The 13,565-nt window shown below is 43.1% G+C and overlaps 1 protein-coding gene across 21 annotated transcripts in view; it reads left to right on the top strand.

The window, feature by feature from the left end:
• Positions 1–13,565, top strand: part of ABLIM1 (actin binding LIM protein 1) — a 293,495-nt gene that overhangs the window by 238,360 nt on the left and 41,570 nt on the right. For 13 of the 21 annotated variants that reach the window (XM_029932620.1, XM_029932624.1, XM_029932618.1 and 10 more), the window contains exons 7-9: positions 2,556–2,643; positions 5,922–5,980; positions 8,414–8,497. In XM_029932620.1, the coding sequence (XP_029788480.1) occupies positions 2,556–2,643; positions 5,922–5,980; positions 8,414–8,497 (231 nt within the window). The remainder of the gene's footprint in view (positions 1–2,555; positions 2,644–5,921; positions 5,981–8,413; positions 8,498–13,565) is intronic. The other 8 variants (XM_029932621.1, XM_029932631.1, XM_029932635.1 and 5 more) reach the window with 1 other exon arrangement.

The following is a 13,565-nucleotide window of genomic DNA, read 5'->3' as shown; positions in this document are numbered from 1 at the left end:
CTCTGAGTTACCTGTTTCACCAATTTGTGTTCTATTCCTGTACCAGTATTGAAGCACTTTAATTATTTGACCCTTTAGAATAACTTTTTTATGGGGCGCCTGGGTGGCTCAGTCGGTTAAGCATCCAACTTTGGCTCAGGTCATGATCTCATGGTCTGTGAGTTTGAACCCCGCACTGGGTTCTGTGCTGACAGCTCAGAGCCGGGAGCCTCCTTTGGATTCTGTGTCTCCCTGTCTCTCAGCCCCTCCCCGGCTCAGACGAAGTGTCTCTCTCTCTCTCTCTCTCTCTCTCTCAAAAATACATAAACATTAAAAAAAATTTTAAGAATAAATTGGGTCGCCTGGGTGGCTTAGTCGGTTAAGTGGGCAACTTCGGCTCAGGTCATGATCTGACGAATTGTGAGTTCGAGCCCCGCGTCAGGCTCTGTGCTGACAACTCAGAGCCTGGAGCCTGCTTCAGATTTGGTGTATCCCTCTCTGTCTCTGACCCTCCCCCACTTGCATTCTGTTTCTCTCTTTCAAAAATAAACATTAAAAAATTTTTTTAGAAAAAAGAACTGTTATGTCGAAAAGGGAAAATCTCCATTTATGCTCTGTTTTTCAAAAAAAAAATCTGTATTTTTTGGATTTTTTTTCCATATGAACTTACAGAATCGGCGTGTCTGTAGACAAAAACCCCTGTGAGTATTTTCATTGGGAATGCACTGCATTACTGGGGTTATTTTAGATAAATTGACATCTTTAAATATTTGGCTTTCTCGTCCAGTAATATGGCATGTCTTTTAGCCTTTTATATCTATCCACCAAGTTCTATCGTTTTCTTCACGTAGATCTCGCATTGACGGTTTCGCTTGTTGCGATTAGAAAGAGTCCCATTTTCCCATTATGCTGTCGTGCTGGTCTGTAGGAAAGCTATTAGGTTTTCTATGTTAATTTTTAATCTAGCTATTTTGACTCTTTCATTAGTGGCCTTCATACTTCTGTTATCCCATTGGCTGGGACTAAAACAAGGTAGAAAACCTTTGGTGAAAGTTAAGTCATTGTCTTGGTGCTGTCTTTGTTGAGAACGCACCTAGTGCTGCAGCACTAAATAGGATAGACACACCACGTCAGTTTGGAGAACTTTCCTCCCGCTCCCAGCTTACTGAAGACCGAGCTTCTCACTGGAGGCCACGCAAGATTCCTGTCCAGGTGCCTTCTCTCACTCACATTTGACCCTGGATCCCCTAAGGGAAGGAGCTGCTTTGTATGACTTTTCCGACGCTTCCTTCATCCCCTGGGGGGCAATAAGTAAATAAATAAATAAATAATAGCGTGCGAACCAGAACAAGAACACCACTTCTAGAATTTTCTGACGGGGCACCATTGACCAGATTTCATTCCTGGCTTCTATTTTGAAATAATTGCTTTCCCTCCTCCCCCTCCCCCTCCCCTTGATTGTCTTAAGCAACCAACCACCATCTCACACTCTGGTTGCTACTCGGTTTTTGTAGTTTCTACTGGAGGGTGTGAGAAAGGAATCACTCCCTGACCTCTGGTTTCCTGTTGAGAGTTCACGCAGGCACAGGGTGCAGCTTCCTCTGCCTCTGGGCTCTCAGCACTGCCTGGCATGTGGTCCGGGCGAAAGAAGTGTTGCACAGTTGATCGATAAAACGATTTCATCAGAGTACATTTGATCATTTTTAGGTGGTAAGGATTTTTTTTTTTTTTGCTGAGTTAAAAACAAAAATATTTCATACTCTGCTTTCTCTTCAGATCGTATAAATCTTTCGCCTTTTAAAAACAAAAAGATTTCATTTTGTCAGCCATGCATTTGGAGCATGACTCTAATGTGACCTGGCACCTGTCTGGAGAGTTGTCCCTGTGTCCAGTGACATTTTGCTTTGGGGAAGTCAACACCTGCTGTGATGGCATCTGTCATATTTAGGAATGTGAAATGCTCATGAATAATGCAGGGCCAACCTCAGTAAAATGCCTTCCTCAGAAAACACTCAATATAAGACTTTGGTAAGAGGTCGTTAGAAGCAGCATAGAAGAGAATTTGGGGTCCTTCTGAGGTAGAAAGTTGTGGATGCTGTCTCTTACTATGGTTCTTCTCATCTTGACATAAGCTAGACTTTATTATTTTTAGACAGTTTAGCTAAGGAAGCAAGAACCTGCTAAATATGAGAAACCTTTCTTTTTATTGCTTGAATACAAACCAAGATCAGTCTCCACATTGGTTCGGATGGTTATACCATGTGCCTGCAATAAGTCTACTCCATCTCCAAAAAACCCTACCCCCCAAAATAACCTGGTAACAGGCAACCATCCACGAGTTCCCAGGCCAGGCGAGAAACAGGCTCTAGAAACCCCAAGAAGCAAGGCAGCTCCATCATCCAGGCAGAAGTAGCTGATCCATGACTTCCAGGGCTGCGGGTAAAAGATAGGTCGATTGGGCACTTATTTTTCCTGCCTCACCTGTTTCCTTTCTTCCTCCAAGTCCCTGAGTCCAGAGAAGAGGCTGAGAGCTGTGACGGATGTAAACTAAAAAGCCCTTCCCCCTTCTCTTGCAGGCAGGTGACAAACACTACCACCCCAGCTGTGCACGATGCAGCAGGTGCAACCAAATGTTCACAGAAGGAGAGGAAATGTATCTTCAAGGTAAGATGGACTCGAGAATCCAGTAAGTTCTGCCCACCTTGCTTTGCTTGTCTGTTTTCAGAGGAAGAGGCCTTTCATTAGCTGTGAGGCTCCTCAGATCCACAATGAACATGGCCAAACGTTACCTCAGCAGTTAGCGTTCATCACCAAGCAGTGGGCAAACTGGCGGTGAGCCCCTGAGTCTGTTCAACAAAGGAATGTGTTGCTTCTGGAATGAACGAGTAGGACTTGATGTTTGGTGCCATGGAGGTGAGGCAAGAGTGAAAATCAGCAACACCTCCTCCCGAGCCTCCCCCAGGGATAAGCTTGGGGGGAAAAAAAAGCAAAAGAAAACATATCTAGACGGTGCTTAGTCTTTGCTTCTTTCACTGTCCTGCAAGAAGGATTTCTTTTTTGACACCTCCGGGCTGTCCTTATGAACGCTTTCAGGAAGACGGAAACTTCATAGTTGGTGAATTGCATCTCAGAAATATTTCATCTCATTAAGATAACATAGCTCTCATCCTGAAAGAGAGAGACAGCAAGAGAATGAGAGAGAACATACCCAGAGTCCCTAAAAGAGAAATGGAGAAGTTTCTGATGGCAAAGAAATACATATTACCAGAGGGCCATTATATATTTTTTTTAATTAAAAATCATTTTGAGAAATTTTGCCAGTGTGCAACCACGACTAGTTTTTATCTCCCCTAACATGCTCAGACTTCTCAGAGAGAAGCTTAGGGAAGGATTCTCTTCCAGTCAAACAGCACCATCTGCACAAACATTTTACTATTTTTAGCTGGAAAAAGAGCCATTAAATAGACAAGGGCTTATCAGTAAAATTAGCAAGAACCATGAGAGCTGGTGCTCATGGAGCTTGATAATTACTAGGTCTCATCTGCCTTCACATTCATTTCTTTGTTTCTCTGCACGTAACACTATGTGTATTTTTAATGAATGGTTTGCTCTCCTCTCTGTTTTGTTTTTATACAACTAAGAAAACTCTACAGAGAAGATTCTTGAGTATTAAAGCAAAGCCTTAGCTGCTCTCCTCTAAAAAATGCTAATGGTAGGAGAGCTGGACACCCCCCAAACATCCCTTTGTTTTAATGATCACTCTGGAAAACTCTGATTTCAGAAGCCACTGAATTTTAAAGGGCCTGCTACAGGCAAGTGACAAGCTCCCAGCTCCCCGGTCTCACGTGGACTTTATATGACACATCTCCCCAAGGGCAGGCTGTGAATCTGTGTAGCAATAGGCAGGTGTCGGTTTGCATTTTCAGCATGGAGCAGATTGATTCTCCATGTGGTGTCCAGGCATTGTTTTAGATTTTCCTATGTCGATTACAGCGCTCAAAAACAAACAGAAGAGTACGTGTCAACCCCGTGTCCGTGAGGCACCGAGACTCAAAGGCTGTAGGTGCAGCTCTGCACGTGCACATGGTTCTGGAACCTGAAAAGAGAGTGGGTTCAAGCTGTGCACAGATATAGCACGTTCGTGCCACAAATAAACAACTACCCTTCCAGATGGGCTCTGTTCAGAACCCCCGTGATCGTCTGGAGCTGGGCTTCCACGCTTCTTGACTGCCCTCTCGACACCTTGACAAAGGAGTAGTTCATCTTCCTCGGTGTCTGATATTCTCCCCGAGTCACATTCCTTGTATGTCTGACCCGTAGAGAACAATGTGACACTGTGTGCAAACCCAGTGTTCCGGCCAACAACTCCTGCTCACTAGAACCTTCTCGGCCCACCCTGACCCTTAGCTCTCCACACTGGGAGGGCTTCCTGTGGCTTTGTAGCCAGGCTCCGAGTAAATGGCAATGTTGATAGGACTATGTGTCTGTCTAGCTTGTTTGTTTCACTTCCTTCTTTTTATTTTATTTTATTTATGTACTTACGTATTTATTTTTTGGCTCTGGGTTAAGGAAGATAGAAATGATTGTTACATAAGGGATTAAAGAGTTTCACCCTGATATAAAGGGTATTATCCTCATCATTAATATTAGCTGTATTAGCTCAGTGGTATAAAATAATTTAAGAGTTACTTTAATTTGGTGACTTTTCAAGGACACACAGATTGTCGCTTAAAGAGAGAAAGGTTTAACAGTGAAATGTGGAAAGTCTAATATTCATACCAAGACTTACTAAATTTATATGATTTACTCGCTGCTTTCAACTTAGTAACTTTATTTGCTCAAGTCTTTTGAAGCGCTGCTTCGGTTCTGCTCATAGTCTTATGCGAACGTCGGACTGACATACAGGTCTTTGCCACAACAGGATAAATGACGTACACAACTAGGCATACAAAATCATGGAGGCGGGCTTGGATTCTTATAAGAGCTTTCTCTTGGATATAAGTGTTTTGCTTAGTCCTGTGATACGGGTACTATCCATGGAAGGGCTTCATACTCTGGGAAGGTGGGGCATTGACTCAGAAATAGAAAATGACAACTAGTAATTTCACTCATTTAAGAGTCAAGGCTTTTTTGTACATTAAAAGGTTAAAAGTTCAAGGAAACTTCTGCATTTGTAACAGAACTTTGAACCTTTATAGTTGGCTTGATTTTCCATATTGTTGTAAATGACTATGTGTAGGATCAACAAAAAATTCCGAGAGTTTTGCCTCTGGATATGGTTTGACTTTATTCTTCCTCTAAATTGCTTAGTTGTTTTGATGTTTTATAAACATGGCTTATAGCTTATATTTACATCCAACACAGTTTGTAGTAAGCACGTAGACATGACTTATTTATTAAAAAAATTTTTTTAATGTTTATTTTTGAGAGAGAGAGAGACACACACAGAGTGTGAGTGGGGGAGGACCAGAGAGTGAGGGAGACACAGAATCGGAAGCAGGCCCCAGGCTCCAAGCTGTCAGCACAGAGCCCGACGCGGGTCTCAGACCCACGAAATGTGAGATCATGACCCAAGCTGAAGTCAGCAGCTGAACCGACTGAACCACCCAGGCGCCCCAAGACAGACATGACCTTTAAAGGATCATAATATGACCCAAAATAACAACAACATTCAGTCAAGAACTAAACATCCCTTGCATCAAAACATTTATGCCCAGGTAGTGGTCTCTGTGGTCTAGAATTATAACCTTTATAGAGCAAGCTCAGACTGGATGAGGAAAACCTCCCTGGAGGTTGGAGTTGTCATAATTCGCTTGGGCACGGGGCTCTGACACCCCGCTGCGTTAGGGAGAGAAGGATCCGAACCATTCTCCGAAGCTCTAATACAACTGTGGCTTCTTTCCGTTTTCCTCACCTCTTTGCGGGGTGTTGTGTCTTTCCAGGTTCCACCGTTTGGCATCCCGACTGTAAGCAATCTACCAAGACCGAGGAAAAGCTGCGGGTAAGGAAACAATTAGAGCTGTAATGTCAGGTGCATGTATTAGCCATCTGTGTCCCAGTCACTGGTTTTCAGGGCTGGAGTTTTGGGGAAATTACTTTTTCGTGACTTTTTCTTTCTTCTCAGTAACAGACCAAGTTGAAAGACCATTTAGCCAGGGAAGGAAGTTCCCTTCCCTCCTTTGTTAAATCGAGTGTGGTTTTTATTCCAAATGCGTGTGTTGGAGAAAGTAAGCCTTGCCTCCCTAGTCAGGTTTCATAGGAAAGCATTCAAGGGAAAAATCAAACCATACACATGTGTAAAAACGATTCATCCAGTTCTAGGTCCAACATCTGGTGACCTCACCGGACTTTTTTGTACTTCAGTCCATAACGTACCACCTCAATGCAAACTCCGCCTCCATGCTCAGCTCTTGGTACATTTTACTGACCTCTTAAATCCAAATTCACCAAATTCTTGGTCTCCAGAAGCTGATAGCTTGTCAGTTAAAACCTTTGAGGAAATAATGACGGGCTCAGAAGTATCAATGTGAATAAGCATCCTGGATGGTTTCATAACGTAACTCCTAGGTAACATCAAAATGGTTTAGTAAGTAAGCACACGGGCAGAAGGGTAGACCCTCTTCATCTCTCACTTCTGAAGCCTTCACCTGGCCTTACTCAAGCCTGACAACACTGCCAGGTGACGCTGTTTTATCTGTTTCAGAAGCAAAAAGCTGTACGCATGTCCAAGTCCTCACCATTCTCTGTATCCTGTTCGGATGCCCCCAGTTTTCCCCCTGGACTGTGAAATATCTCCTGAGCAATAATCAGACTGGATGCCAGTCCACAGCCTCTCAGTTTAGCTAACACTTGAAAAAACTAGTTTGTGCCCCACTTGGCATCTCAGGGAAAACAACGGCCAGAATGTATTCTGGAAGCCAAACTCTAGAGTGTGGTATCAGGTCTTCCTGAACCACCATTAGTAGGCATAAGCAGCTGTGTTCTGTAACCCCCATCAGCATCGTACTTTTATGGAGAAGGAGAAAAAAACTTTTCTCAGAGTAACTGAGGAAAAACTAAACAGACTGAAAAGGAATTTGTCCACCAATGCCAGGATGGTTTTGGTCTCTGTATCTACATAACCGCTCTAGTTCCAGCACATGTGTGTAACCCACAAGTCCACCCACCAGGCAGGTACCCGCTGGAACAGTCACCCGCATTGGGCACCAGAGTCTGCGAGTTGGGGGAAACTATGGATGCTTTGGAAATGGATTATTTTTACAAAATCCTAGAACATTAAAGATAGTTATTGTCATTTTTATCATAAGAATGTGAAATTCATAGCATGGCTTGGGGCTGCTGCCCAGAAACCAACCCAAGTAGCTAGTGACTTGTGTTGCCTTCAGTTTTTTTGAATAATCATTTTCACTTCATCCCTGATGAAATCTTTTGGAAAATGAGGAGAATAATTTTAATAAGACCAGAGTCCATGGAACGTATGTCTTTCCTCTGTAAGGATTGCTTGAGTTTGCAGACAGTGTTGCTAAAATGATATTTTTAAAAAAAAGGAAGAAAGAAAGAAAACAGAAAAACACTCTTGATTGCATCCTGATAGAACTCTCTGGATAAGCTTATGAAAACAACTAGTGAAATACTTCTAGTCATTCTGGCCAAGAAGAACGATTAGTTTTTCTTCCTTTAGTAAAGTTTTCCAGAAAATTCCAAAACTTTTCTCCTTAAAGCCAACATTCTACCACTTGGGTGGTCAGGCCAGCCCTCAGCTCGCTCACCTTCGGGAAGCCCAGTAGGGTAGAGTGTGGGGCACTCCAGAGGGGAGGAGGTCCCCATGTGCCCCGAGTGGGGTACGTGCTGATGTTGTTGGGGTTTAAAGCAGAATCGGTTTTTGAATAAGGGTGTAAACGTTGTGCTCTCTTAAGGGTGTGTCTACAAATCACAGACCGTGAGCCAAGATTTTCAAGACTTTCACGGGGTGTCACATCAGTACAGTTACCATGGCAAAATGAAAATGTTTTAAGAATCTTTCTGCAACCCCACTGAGTAATTCACATTCTTGGTATTTAAGAACGCACAGGGTGTTTGTAATGACAGATTCTTAAAGACATCTCTCAATGGCTTCACTGGCTTCTTACACTTGATACATAAACATGTCTCTGCTGAAATAAATGGAAAGAAATCATGGGAAGTTAGAATGTAGGTAAATAAACTGTAACTTGAAGACCAGTTAATATGCTTTTAAACATGGGCCCCCTCAAACACACACACACACACACACACACACACACACACACACACCAACACCAACTGTAACGTGAAGGCACTTGACGTTTACTCTCAAATTTGTTTTCTCAAAGGTGTTGTGTTGTTTTTTGTACAGTGTTTCTAAACTGAAGCTATTTCTTTCTTCATTCTTTCCTTTTCTCGTGTTTTATGGCAGCCGCCAAACACTCATCGCTCTTCCTCCGATTTCTTTTGTCCCAAAAGTCTGATTCGACGCACAGGACGGTCTCCGTCTCTGCAGGTTGGCGCTGTGTCTAGGCTGAGGCATAGAGCCGCTGTCCCGGCCCCAGGCTTCTTGTTGCCTGTCGTCCCCATGCTGCTCGCCCCACATAACTCCTCCGGCTCCTGCAGAGGCAGATGCTTTTTCTCACCCCACAGAGTGCGTCTCACGTTCCGATTCTGGCTGTTTCCTTCTTTCATTTAGAGTACTGGCTACAGCATCACCGTCATTATGGCAAGCACATTAGAAGCTCCCCTTTGGGTCCTGGGTTCACACATTTGTCCATTGAACAAATATTGGCCAGGCACCCAGGTAGAGTTGGTGCTGGGCTGGATGCTGCAGAATAGCAGGGAAGACACATAAGTAATTATAAAATGGTATAGAAGCACATCACATAGATCAAGGAATGTCCGATGAGAGAAAGGGTCTCAAGGGACACTTCCTGGCAAAAGTGGTCTTTGAGTTGAGTTTTGGAGGCTGGTTGGGATGAGCTCCTAGGGAGATGATGAGAAAGGGGTGGGGCTGGTGAGGGGAATCGCAGGAGCACAGAACACCATGCTCGGATAGGGAGCGGTCCATCGCAAGACGTCAGAAGTGAAGAGGGAAAGGAAATGAGAGACGAGCCATCTACTCTGTAGAGGCCAAAGGATTTAAATGTACTCTGTTTGCTCTCCCTAAAAATCCCTGTGAGGTAGCTCTCCTTACTCCCATTTTACAGCTGGGGAGACTGAGGCCCATCACAGTTACATAATCTCCCCAGAGTTACCCCACCAGTCAGTGGAAGAGCTAAGATTGGAAGCCAGGTCTCTGAGCCCATAACCCATGCTCTTTCCACTACAACACCGGGTGTAGAGAGAGGAATTTAGGAAAACAGAGAGGAGTACTACCTACCAGCTGAGTCTGCTGGGTTTAGGAAGGAGGGCAGCATGCCCCACAGGGCCACACAGAAGCACAGAGAAGGCTCAGCCAGCCCTCCAGATGAACTGTGAGGCAGGAGACCATGCTTCCTACACATACTTGATCTTCCATGGGGGGGGCGGGGGGGATGTCTCTGAGAACCCACTGAATCCTGTTAAATGATAATAACTTTCCACAGTCCTACCTTTGCCCAGATGAAACCCAGGTTTTAGCTCTGCTAACAGTTCAGGGTTACAACATAGCACTTCAGTCTGGGCTCTGCGTGTGCACCTTTTTGTGTGCCTGCCAGAATGGCACTGAAGCTCAGAAGAGTTGCTTAGTCTCCTTTTATTAAACGTTTACCTTCTTATATTAAATGGCTTGGAAGATAGAAGCATATATTTTTAGAGTGGAAAGAAACCTTTTAGACACCAATGCCCTAAGTTTCTTCGTCTATAGAAGGAGTTCAGCCCAAGACTCCCCAGGCCTCAGCAGCAAGATATAACTGCAGATTCCAGGCCTTGGGCACGTTGTGTTGGCTCACGATACTGGTTGTGCTCCAACTCATATTTGTCCTATGATCTTCATTCTGTCTTTAAGTTTCAGCTCCAGTGACAGGGTTTTCACATGCAACGAAATTATAGTCTCGTGAATCCAGCACAACAACAATCCAGCCAAAGATTGCCCCCACTGCAGACGAGTGCTGCTTAGAATTCGTACCTATGTTTGGCAAGAAGTTGCTTTTCCAATAGTTTTAGGGTCGTTTTCACCCCAAAAGTATACTTGATAACTCAAATAGGATTCTATTTTGTTAGCCTAAGGCAATGGCCAAGTGATGCATTTTCATGACTTGAACAAAAATACCATCATCAAGTGTGAAATTCTTGGTTTGCCCCAGCCCCTTAAGTTTTGAAGATGGAGAACATCATAAGCAGTGGTGGGTCAGAGGAAAGAGAGCTCTGTTTTTAATAACCACTGTCTCCCTGTCCTGCTCAAGAGGGACATCTGATTCCCATTATCCAGCCGTAAATCTCAATGCAGTCAGCCTGAGCTCCGTCACAGAAAGTTGTAAACAGCTTGGGACCTGGCAAAGAAACAGGCCATTTGACAAAGCCCCCCCTTCACCCACTGGCCCATTGAGGAACAGCTCATCAGCACTTTTAAGAAGCCTGGAGACTCTAAGGCAATTCTCAAGTCACACAGATGTGTTGATCTTTCAGATGCCTTATACAAGCAGCTCATTTCACCAAATAATATCAAACCTTTTTAGTGCCCCAGGAGAAGATTTATAGGAACAGAGACATTATTTATATTCTGCAGTTGTTCCTTCTTTCCTCATGCTGAGGTACCAGCAAAAGAAAATGATGAAAATAAAATTACCTAAGAAAAATATATTCCAGTCTTACTGACTCGGAAAAGTTTTATATGAATAGCAAATTTTGTCTTCAGTTAAAACTCAGTCCTAACATTTGTAATGTCTGATATAATTCATTGTAGACAAAGCACATAGCCCCAGGACCAAGTTTGTAATAACCTTGAGTGGATCACTTGCTATTAAAAGGAGCTTCTCTGATGTGCCTTTGGAGACTAAAGCATGAACAGAGTGCCATACAAAATGGGCATGAGATTTTTTTTCTTGTGAAACTAACATTCACTATAATAATGTATGCACTTGCAAACCTATAACATACCAAATACCGTGTATCTATATTGTTTTTAAAAAGAGCTAATTAGAACCTGTACATATATCTCAAACAAGGAGATAATATCGGTTATTGTTTTATTAGTATCACTACAATACATACTGCCTTATTCCAGGCTTTCACTTTATTAAAATATTTTGGGGTTTTTTGGGTGTATTTTTATAATTCATCAGAATGTTTAGAGGTTATGATTTATGCTAGAAAGACACTGAGGCTCTTGGCCACAGGAAAGGCTGATGGCATTTGTGACACTATCCAGAGAAGGGAATGTGTGTCCATGAGCCCTGGCTGCTTCCTCTGAAACGTAAAATTCCTTTCTCCAAAGGAGTTAATTTCACCCTTTCTTGACTTAGTGAATGCTCAGTGTATGCAGATTTTTAAAGTATTCCTTCTTCTGCAGCTGTTATCACCACCTTGTCTAGTGAACTTGGACAAAAGCCCAAGGCAGGTACTGTCAATCCCAGCAGCTCTTCATAGAAGGTGGCCATCACCTTGAATCCGTAGTGTCCCCGTAAACTTTCCCATCTGGCTGTCGGTTGCCTGTAGTGTCTGTCCCTTCTTAGAGCATGGCTTTGGAGGAATGCAAAGTAGATGGTAGTTGTTGCGCCCCCCGCTCCTGCTGAAAGCTTTTCCAGCACTCCCTGACCATGAAGGGACCAGACATTATGGGGGCCCCTAATGACAGTTACTGGAAACTACCATTTCTCTGCTTCTTCACCAGGCAGAGCTTTGGTAAGTGTTTAACGTTCAGTACCTGAAGAATGATGAGAGCCGACGGGGACATGAAAAGATGTCCTCAGGGTAATTTTCGCTTTGTGGCTGTGCCTTCGGAACGGTAGGACAGTCAAGTCAAGGCATAGGGGAAATATCGGCTGCAAGGTAGTTAGAAGGTGTTTTAGAAAGATTTCATGCAGAAAGCAAAAAGACATGTATTTATTGTAAGTGATCACGTGCTCTGGGGTTTTTCTCCCCCCCCCCCCCCAATTGAAATGAACTACTAGTCTTCGGGGGAGACTTCTCTTTGTTGATTTTTTTTTTTGAGAAAAATAAAAAAACATTTTGAGATCAAAAGTGAGTTCCTAAAGATGTACTGGGGAAATAAATGTAGGTCACACGGACCCTTAGCCTGCAGAGTATGAGTGAGGACAACCTCGTACAACAGGAGGTTCTTAGTGAAGCTCCTTTGCTCCTGTTGCCAAAATAAGGGTTCAGTTATTTGCCTAATTTTGTTAGAAAAATACTTTGAGACCTCACAGTCTATAATCCTTTCTATATCTACTGTTCCTTCTCCACCTCGCCTTGCCTTTTTTTTTTTATCCCCCAAAGATGGCATTAAAAAAAAAAAAAGAACTGAATTTTCCCACTGTGCTTTCAAGTTGGGTTTTTCCATGGGCATGAAGGAAAAGGTGCTTCAAGGAAAATAAGTAAATTGCATTAGCTTCTAATAGCTTAATTCACAGATCCTGTTTCCTTCCTCTGTAGAACAGAAATGGGCATACCTTTGAGAATAAACATTTGAAATTACCTTCATTAATAACAGCTGACCCTAAGACAACATAGGTTTGAACTGCATGGGTGCACTCACACTGTTCTCTTTTTTTTCTTTTTAAATGTATAACTACGCTGCAGCGCTGTAAATGTATTTTCTCTTCCTTGGGATTTTCTTAATTACATTTCTTTACTCTAGCTTGCTTTCTGGTAAGAATACAGTATGTGATACATACAGCATACAAAATATGTGGTATTCAACTGTTTATATTCTCAGTAAGGCTTCCTGTTCAATGGTGGGCCATTGGTAGTTAAGTTTTGAAGGAGTCAAAAGCCCACACGTGGATTTCCCACCACACAGTGGGTCGATGCTGCTGACGTGTGCACTGTTCAAGGGAGAGCTGTATAGGCAAGAGAGTACTTTAGTTCATCATAACTCTCATGGAGACTTACAAAGCCTGCTGACCCATTGGGTTATTGGGTAGTAATTACTGGGTCACTGTTGTTAACCTGGATATCAGAATGCATTGAAATAGTAATGTAGGTTAAATAATTGCCTATAAGGATCATCTGTGGACATGGGGATCCTCTGTAAAACATGGTTCTAGCCCAGCACAGTGACATTAGAGGTCAGTTCCTGGTAAAGAGACAATGGGATTTGAGAGAGGGAAAGCTTGGTAGTTAAGTTGTTGCTTTTCAGGCTAAATGAGTTTCAACGGGAGTAGATTTGGGCTGCTATATTGGAAGATAGCTGTGTGCTTTTTGAAGCTGTCTTGGCCATCAGAGTCGCCCAGAAAGTTATTTATTGATTAATCATAGGGCAAAATACAGCTGAAAGAATAAAAGGGTTTTCTTTTTTTTGGTGAGTTTTTAAAACATTTATTTATTTTTGAGAGACAGAGACAGAGTGCAAGTGAGGGAGGGGCAGAAAGAGAGAGGAAGAGACAGAATCTGAAGCAGGCTCCAGACTTCAGGCTGTCAGCACAGAGCCTGATGCAGGG

This window comes from Suricata suricatta, chromosome 2 (assembly GCF_006229205.1).
Source record: "Suricata suricatta isolate VVHF042 chromosome 2, meerkat_22Aug2017_6uvM2_HiC, whole genome shotgun sequence".
In the NCBI taxonomy this organism is placed as follows: Eukaryota; Metazoa; Chordata; class Mammalia; order Carnivora; family Herpestidae; genus Suricata; species Suricata suricatta.
Note: the sequence above shows the minus strand (reverse complement) of the source record. Positions and strands in the feature narration are given on the sequence as shown.